This window comes from Onychostoma macrolepis, chromosome 19 (genome assembly GCF_012432095.1).
Source record: "Onychostoma macrolepis isolate SWU-2019 chromosome 19, ASM1243209v1, whole genome shotgun sequence".
NCBI classification, from domain to species: domain Eukaryota; kingdom Metazoa; phylum Chordata; class Actinopteri; order Cypriniformes; family Cyprinidae; genus Onychostoma; species Onychostoma macrolepis.
This window is the reverse complement of record NC_081173.1, coordinates 22,413,360-22,422,221: the sequence shown is the minus strand read 5'-3', so window position 1 is coordinate 22,422,221 and position 8,862 is coordinate 22,413,360. Positions and strand designations below refer to the sequence as shown.

General features: G+C 35.6%; 2 protein-coding genes across 4 annotated transcripts in view; one reads left to right on the top strand and one right to left on the bottom strand.

Annotated features, from left to right (window-relative positions):
* Window positions 1–215: 215 nt before the first annotated feature.
* The window catches only part of slc9a3.2 (solute carrier family 9 member A3, tandem duplicate 2), a 15,742-nt gene continuing 7,095 nt past the window's right edge, over window positions 216–8,862 (bottom strand). The window contains exons 2-16 of the mRNA XM_058754403.1: window positions 7,497–7,799; window positions 6,603–6,763; window positions 6,368–6,446; window positions 6,023–6,200; window positions 5,668–5,888; window positions 5,364–5,566; window positions 5,068–5,157; window positions 3,912–3,982; window positions 3,702–3,831; window positions 3,412–3,563; window positions 3,136–3,253; window positions 2,790–2,963; window positions 1,810–1,861; window positions 1,626–1,706; window positions 216–1,205 (exon numbers count right to left, since the gene is read on the bottom strand). Coding sequence (XP_058610386.1) covers window positions 937–1,205; window positions 1,626–1,706; window positions 1,810–1,861; window positions 2,790–2,963; window positions 3,136–3,253; window positions 3,412–3,563; window positions 3,702–3,831; window positions 3,912–3,982; window positions 5,068–5,157; window positions 5,364–5,566; window positions 5,668–5,888; window positions 6,023–6,200; window positions 6,368–6,446; window positions 6,603–6,763; window positions 7,497–7,799 — 2,282 coding nt within the window. The 3' untranslated portion in view covers window positions 216–936. The remainder of the gene's footprint in view (window positions 1,206–1,625; window positions 1,707–1,809; window positions 1,862–2,789; window positions 2,964–3,135; window positions 3,254–3,411; window positions 3,564–3,701; window positions 3,832–3,911; window positions 3,983–5,067; window positions 5,158–5,363; window positions 5,567–5,667; window positions 5,889–6,022; window positions 6,201–6,367; window positions 6,447–6,602; window positions 6,764–7,496; window positions 7,800–8,862) is intronic.
* Window positions 5,925–8,862, top strand: part of LOC131526230 (uncharacterized) — a 23,245-nt gene continuing 20,307 nt past the window's right edge. For 2 of the 3 annotated variants that reach the window (XR_009267405.1, XM_058754404.1), the window contains exon 1: window positions 8,312–8,356. The gene's annotated coding sequence lies outside the window, so the exon portion shown is untranslated. Of the gene's footprint in view, window positions 6,061–8,306; window positions 8,357–8,862 lie in introns of those variants that run through there. The other variant, XR_009267406.1, reaches the window with a different exon arrangement.

Genomic DNA, 8,862 nt, shown 5'->3' with positions numbered 1-8,862 from the left:
AAGAGGAATATAATATTTATAGAATTCAAATCAGCTTAAAATTTAAAGGGTTGACAATTATATTTTTTTATTTTATTTGCTCATTAGTAACCATTTAAATGTTATTACTCAAACTTTGAGTTACGGTTCAAATAATAAGTTTTTTCAGACACTATTAGCTGATTTCAAGTTACAGATTTCACCAGTTCTCATAAAGAATGAAATTCACACATGAATAAGTTACTGTTAAACTATTATTTTTAATGACTTACATTTTAATGGTCTTCATTCAACTAATAAAACATTAATAGCTTTGAGTAAAACTCAAAAATGAATCATTGTAAATGCAGAAACAGATATTGTGATACTACAAAGAAGCACCCACAGAATGACTATGCAATAATAAATAATCATATACAACATGCAGAGTTTAAAAATGTGTATAGACCAACATGTCCAAGGTCAAAAAATATCAAGATATACCTGAATGTTGAACCAATAGACAATTGCTTCTCAGTTCTTAACTCAGTTTGTAAAGAAAAAATATATTTAGGAGTATAATGATTTTGTCTTTTAAGCTCCATGTTTTCTATTTTCTAGCATGCTATCAAAGTGCTTTAACAGCTTCCACAACAACGTGGATTTGTATAAAGAAACCCTCAAGAACAAGAACATTCCATAACCTCATACATAAGTACTTCAATAACAGCTAAATCTGTATGTGTGTGTGTGTGTGTGTATAGGTAAAACATTTCAGAGTAGGACTTCAAGTTACTGCTGCAGGTGTATATCAATTTTTAAAGATATGTGATGAATACTACGATTCAACACTATGATTCCTTAATCTCTGGGCTAATGACATGATAACTGCCTAAAATTAAATGCATTCTCAGTTTTAGAGGATTAACCTAATCACATGTTTGGCAGGTTAATGCTGGCGGATGGAGCTATATCATATTATAATCTAGTATGATGTGTTCCGGGCTTTTCCTCAGGCGCCTTGTCATCAACCGAAGCATCAGCCATCGCGAAGGAGTCTGTGGAGTGTGTGCTCATTCTCAGCGGTGCTAGATGTCTCAGGTTGGTGGGCGTCCATGGCAGTCGACCCTGAGCTCTCTGGGAAGGTGCCACAGCCGTGTTGTTTGCTGTCTCTGTTTGCCAGGGTGGGTTCCTCATGGGTGGAGAAGTGTCCATCTCGGGTATGAACGCTGGATTATCAACCCCAGCTGCAGTGATTAGAGTAATTATGATATTGAAATGCAATACAATGGAAAAAAACATAAAATAATACATATATTTTATATTCACTTGCACACTTAATGTAAATTTATATGACGTTTCCACAGTTATTACCATTGTAAATCTAGCAAAAAAATTTTTAATGTACATTTACAACAGTATACTGCGCGACTTTTTCTAAGACTCTTCCAACTAATGCAATCAGTCTCTCTACACTCTTTTCTAAGGTCATAGAAAGGCTATAATTTTTATTTTGCTATTGGAACAAATAGGAATGTCAAATTAAATTTGTTTCCATTCACCACTGACCATTTCCGCTTCAAAGAACCCCAGAAATGCGAAAAGGGTCCAATGTACAACATGACGTTAATATGTCACATGAATTCAGTATGCAGCTTGATTCTTACCACCAGGTGCATTTGGGCTTCTCCTGGGGAAATTACCAGCAATTTCACTGCTAGATACGCTGTCAGCAGAAAACTCAAAATCTGATTGGACAAAGCAAAAGCAAAATAACATTTATATACATATATCCATGCTAAAATTATACTTCCAGTACTTAAATAAGTAACCAAGCATATAAAAATATACCTTCATCTCCATATGGATAGGTTCTGTGTGGGTCCGCTGGCTTTCTATTAGGCTAAAAATACACAATAGAAATACATATATTAACAAATATAACTTACATTTTGTAAGCCCAGTTTAAAATGTTTAAAAAAGTATTTTTTACTTTTTTTCTCCCCCCAAAAAATCCTAATATTTATATATTTTTTACTTATTTAATTAATTAATTTATTTGTTTGTTTGTTTTATTTTATCTTATATTTTGTGACTGCAAACAACATACATTGAACCAGGGGCGTGGCATCTAGATATGCAGGGCATGCGTATACTGGCCCAGGCTAAATGGGGGCCTTCCGAGGGGGACCTTTTAATTCAAACGAGGGGACGAATTCTTAATTTGTGACCACAATATTGTCTGCATGTCAAGTGCATTCGTTATATTGCTGCCATAGAACTGCATCATTTTTAAAACTATATGCAAACTCTGCATTGCGACAGCCAAATAAAATAATAATTAATAATACAAATAAAAACTGTGAGGTTGGTAGCTAGTTGAAAAGGCTGTATCACAACTGTATTACATCTAGCTTCAGTGACACCTGCACCATTTTCATTCTATTTCTTTCATTTTGATGAAGAATACACTGAGAATACACAAAGCCTTACATTAAACACCAAGGACATTATGGATTAATTTGCTAAAAGAAAGGCCTGTAGAATTAAATTAATTACAACTAAAAAGAGTGAGTTGTTTTCTTTCTTTCTCTTTCTTTCTTTCTGTCTCAATCACATTTATTGTTGTATTTCATAATATTGACAGAATTTAAAGGCTACGATTTGTATTATATTAAAAGTTACAAGACATGGTTATTGCGATTACTGGGTGGTGGGTGCGGTACAAATGTTTTTGCATATGGGCCCGGGACTGACTTGCTACGCCACTGCTTTGAACCCTATTTCAAAATATATTTTTTTATAGACGGCAGGACATGAAGGTCTAATACCTTGTGTGTTGAATCCTTCTTGGGATGTTTGGAGAGTTTTTTGGAAGGGTTGACACCCATCTTAGTAGATTTGAAGGATTCAAGACGGCTTCTCATGGTTCTTTGGAAGATCTCCTGCATTTCATCTGGACTCTCTGAGGTGTTATAGTGACTGCGGCTGTAAGTGGGACGGTTCTGGTCAAAAACAGGAGAAATGGATTGATTTGGATTGAATGGGATTCTGATGAGCTTCTCCACTGGGCAGATGTATAGTAATAAGACATCCAAACATTGATAAGTAAACAATATTCCATGTAAAAAAAAAAAAAAAAGGAATTGTGGTTTGAGTGATCAGGACAGTTCTTACATGTCTTCTGCTCTTGTACAGGTGCTGATCTAGTAGATGATGGGCGCTGAGGTCATTAGGCATGCTCTTCCTGTCTTGCTCATGGATATCCAGGGATACAGATGGAATCGTGTTCTTCCTAGATTGAAAGAAGACCAAATAGTTGTTGTCAACATGCATTTAGCACAACATAGTTTAGCCATCTAGTTATTTGTGCAATTTTCTCATAAAACATTTATACTTCACTTTACAGAGAGGAACTGCATTCAGTTGGGAAAAACACATTTGACAACTTACATGACAGAAGTCACTGGAACATTGTCAATGCCAAAATCATATTCTGACATGTCAGGTATGATGTCTCCATACTCTAAAGCAAGCTTCTTCTTGAAGTCAACCGAGGCATTGTCATCATTACGAATGAAAGCCAGAGAACCTTTGCGTTCACCCTAAATGTGAAAAAATATTGAGCACATTAATTCAGGTCATTCTCTATAGACAGTAGTTGATACGTCAATAGAACAGTACTGAAAACTGGAAATAGAAACTGTGGTGATACTATGCTGAATGAGTAGTTTTGCTCTCACCTCACTGACATATTTTGTGGCATCCTCCAGATTGAGTTTGTGGAAGGCACCAAAGATTGGGTCTTTGTGCTTTCTGGCATCACTCTTCATTAGCAGCCAGCAGACATACTTGTCTTCAAAATGGTTCCAACTAGGAAAGAGAGAAAAAATTGAGTAAAAATTCTCAAACAAATTTTATACATGTATGTTTGTGAAAAGTGAAATGCTCACTGTCTGGTCCACCAGTTATCTCCCATTCGGCCACAGATGTCCTCCATTGCTGTCAGTGTGTGTTCAAAAGTCTATAAGACATACACAATTATATCACCCTTATAGGCTACTTCACATTTTGATGTTTAAAATTATCACTGCTTAGATGTTGTCCATAACTGCGCATAGACTAAATCATATTTGCAGTGTAGAAACTATCCACAATAAGCCAGCAGTAGCGAGTTATCAGGGGGGTGATATTTTAATCGGTTAACCGGTGTGAAGTTATAGCCTACTGTGATTTTGAATTTGAATCAAGTGGTTTCAGCGTAAAAGGCTCACTCGTTCAACTGATTCGGTTGTGCGCATTCATCCATTACTGTGTTTCATTACTAGTTTTATTATATCTACCTCACCCAAGCGCTGTAATACAATGAGATTAACGGAAATAAGCAAATAATCATCTAAATGTTTACTCTAAATGTTTACCGAAAGAAAAGCAGCTCACAAAGACATATTCAGGTGAGGTGACAACACTCCATTAATACTCTGCTAAAAAAAAAAAAAACAATAGAAGCCCAATAGAAACCATCACAGAAATTCCAATGGTTTCCTTTAAAATACCATTATAAACCATTAGCTTTTTCCAGTAAAACCATTACAAAATTCCTTTTTGTAGTATGTTTTGGGCATTTTTCCAATAGGATTTAACATCCCACCAATAGAATCCATCACATACCAGTAGACACCATTATAGTTTCCATTAAAACCAATACAATTCCCATTATAACCATTAAAACCATTACATTTTCTATTGTGTTTTGGGCAGGGTTCTATTGTTTTTTGTCAAGCTGGCCACAAAATGTGTTTTGAATGTGTTTAAGAGAGAAACATTGTATATTTTTTATGGAAATGCTTGTTTATCACTTGGAGATAGGTAACATTACTCATAAATGCTATATAAATGGTGTAATCCTGTTCAAGGAGGAGTTTTTTGTCTTGACAGTACAGCTGTAGAGTAAGGTCGTTTTATTTAATATTATAACATTATTACTTGATTTTATATTGTTGTATAATGTTGAAAAACAAAGTCATTGTTATCGAAACAGGAAACTATAATGTCCCAAAAAATAAGATGCAGTAGAGGGGTTCACTATGTGTCGTGAGTGATGCTTACCCTGTTGTTAATTTTTCCATTGAGTGTCAGATCTGAATGAGTTGCCTTTTTAACCTTAAGCCATTGAACCAGTGGTTTCATGGTGATCCCCTACAAAAAACAACACACACAGTGACTTCAAGTAAGCTAAACCATGTCCGTCGTCAGATGAGGACAACTGGGAGCATCACAAAATGCCCGCTTTTATAATTTTGTAATCACAGGCCTTATGAATTTAAGCAACTACCATGCTTTTACAACAAAACCATTTTTGTACACATTAGTTATGGTCAGAATGAGTGGTTGAAGGGTCCCACCTGAAGAATGACGGTGAAATACACCACAATGAGCGTGGTACCAAGCATTAGATTCTTTTCTGGGATCTTTTTCTCATCCAAAATGGCTGCTAGTCCATATGCCACTGCTCCTCGCAGGCCACCGTAGGCCATTATAAACTGGTCCAGGATGTCAATAGGAATCAGGCGAGACTGATTCAAGATCCAGTTGAGGAAGAAAACACCTGCATATTAAAAAAAATCCACAACTGATGTCAGTTTTCATGAACATACTCTTAATAGAGTTATAGAAAGCGTCTTCAAGGAATTCATGACTTTAACTCACCCATGAACCTGAATACAACAACAAAGAAGACTGTGAGGAGGATGAAGCCAGTGTTCCAAACCCAGATGTTTCTATCAATGGCCGAAACTCCGAGGAAGACGAAGATCATGGTCTCTGAGCCGTTGGCCATCACCTTCAGGGTGTAACGTAAGGTTGTGACAGATTTCTCATCCATATTGGCGTTGATGTACTTCTGACAGCAGACACCACAGAAAGTGATCCTGTCACACGCAAAACCACAGTAAATGATTATTGTAAACTCTTATGGATGGTTTACATTAATTTACTAATTTATAAATGTACTTATTTATTTTCATTTATCAGGAAAGCATCGAGTTCCTTAAGAAGATCTTACGAAAGTATCGCAGAGAGTGAGAGCATCTCAGCTGTCAGGTAAGACAAGTAGCCAAGCACAATGATGAATCCGGCTTCAATGACCTGGACATTCTTGGTAATCCTGGTCAGCATGGATATCAGAACGGCAAACACAACACCAAGAAACGAGCCTCCAAATGCCACAACAAAGAACGAAACTGGGAAAGCACAAAAATCAAAAAGTTTTGTGAGGGGGTGTCAAAATGGGTTATTATTATCATTAACTAAAACTAAATCCATAAAAAAAATTTTAATGGCTTAAAATAATATAAATGGAAATTAAATATAAAAACTAAAAATTATTTTATTTCAGTTTCAGTCATACTTATTCCTTTGATAATCTCTGCGGCGTTGATCTTCGGGCCTCCCAGAGACACAAATGCATCAAACACATTATAAAGTACCTGCGACAGCCAGAACGAGAGAGATACATAATATTAGATAGATGTAATAGCCATCAAATAGAATCTGACAGTCAAGTATATTTTTATATGAACAAGCCATGATTCCTCAAAAATGAGCCGTGACGTTCAGAGTTGTTGAGAAAAACTGAGACTCACCACTGTGACACCATCATTGAGCAGGGACTCTCCAAACACCAGGATGTAGAGCACTTCATTCACATGCACTTCCTCAAACACGGCAATCACAGCCACAGGGTCCACGGCAGACAACAGAGCACCAAATAGCAGGAACTGCAGAGGGCCGATGTTCAAGGTCCCTGAGGTTTAGTGAAAGTGTTAGTTTTATTAACTGACTGAAACTTAACTAAGTTTCTAATGCTCACCAAGACTGCGTTTATTCATTTATTTGGTCAGAAATACAGTAAAATCAGTAATATTGTGAAATGTTATTACCAATTAATGTATTTTAAAACGTAATTTATTCCTGTGATACAAAGCTGAATTTTCAGCAGCCGTTACTCCGATCTTCAGTGTCACATTATCCTTCAGAATTTAATTCTAATATGTTGATTTGCTGCTTAAGAAACATTTATTATAATAAATGTTGAAAACAATTGTGCTGCTTAATATTTTTGTGTTAGATTTTAATGATAGAAATAATAAAAAAAGAAAACTATTTACTTGAAATAGAAATCTTTTGTAAAAGTATAAATGTCTTTACTGTCACTTTTTATTAGTTTAATGTGTCCTTGGTGAATAGAAGTATTAATTTCTTTAAAAAATGTGACCACAAAACTTTATTAAATATATATTAAGTCGTTATATATGTATATGTATATGTATATGTATGTATATATATGTGTGTGTGTGTGTGTGTGTGTGTGTGTATTAAATATATTAAGTACTTCATTTGTATTAAACAAGTATATAAGTACAGAAAGTATTTAAGTATATTGTAAATTAATATAAAACATTAGTTTAAATGGCAAGTTGGCTTTCTCAATTATCTGTTCAGAAGTTTGTAAATGTCATTGTAAAACTCAGATTTACCCATTGCACCGCCTTCATAGCAGGCCCATAGCGCAATGCCCACTGTGCCTGCATTCCAGCACGTTCCGATAATAGCATGGACAAGAATGGCACCCAGGTTGCTGAAGAATAGTTTGTTTGGCATGCAGTAACTTGCATCCAAGACAATCTGGGGAAGCAAGTAGTAGAAGAAATTGGTGGGGATCAGTTTGAAAGTCTGCGCCTTGTCTGCTCCCCAGACGATTCCTCCCAAAACAAAGCCCAGGATGATGAGCAGACCACTCTCTGGGATCACACTGGTGACACTGTGGTTCAGTTCACACACTAAAAAGAGAGAGAGAGAAAAAAAAAAACAGATGATGAAAAGCTGAATTTTTAGCTGTCACAAATTTTTTTAGAATGTTTTAGATTTTAGAACTAAGAATGTTTAGCTGAAACTAGACTTTAGTTTCACATTGTCCTGCTGAAATCATTCTAATATGCTGATTTAGTCTAATGTCTCCACTGCTGTCACTTTTGATCAATTTAATGTGTCCTTGCTGAATAAAAGTTTTTTTTTTTTTAAGAATCATTTAAAAAAATTTGATGCAAGTCATTGTTAGAAGATTAACTAGTGAGAGATTGAAAAGTGTAAAAGTTCACAGCTCCAAAACTGCCTGTAGCTGGAGAAGCATTCTTTAAACATATTAAACTCACTTTGTGAAGCAGACAATAAACAATTGAAACTATTGAGTTCACAGGAACTTTGTGTTTCATGTGATTCGTTCAACATCAGCTTGAGCTAAAAATTAAGCTGTGCCTCTGAGATTGGTGTTTCATCTTCTTCCGCAGGAAAGGAAGTTACAGGCATGATAGACAGCTCATCCTGCTCAATGTTTAAGGTAAGCTAGTTAATATAGTGAGGCTTAACATATTTTCTATCTTGTGGACCAATCTGTTAGTCTTATTGGATTGTTTGAATCTTCTTCTTCACCACGATGGAGTGGCCAGAATATTACTACACACTTACCTTATTCATTTGGTTTTGGAAGTGTCTGATGGGAAATGTTTGATCTAAGCACAGATCAAACTGATCACACTGAACACAGTTTGAGACATTATTGGAACTTTTTATTAAGTGAAAAGTGTTAGAAGATTTAAGCAAAACACTTATTTGCTCTCATTTCTAAGTTAGAGAAACAAGTCTTTTCCTATTGGATCACTTGCTGGTTTATTTCATACAGCATTTAAAAGCTTTGCCACTGCCAGACAAGGCCCGCCATGCTTTCTTCTCAATGAGATTATACATGTCTTTGTAGCATGTAAATGATATTATGCAACAGGTCTCTTCAAACGTGTCATATTTTAAGGCTGCAATTGATCAGCCAGCCAACAATTACAGACTACA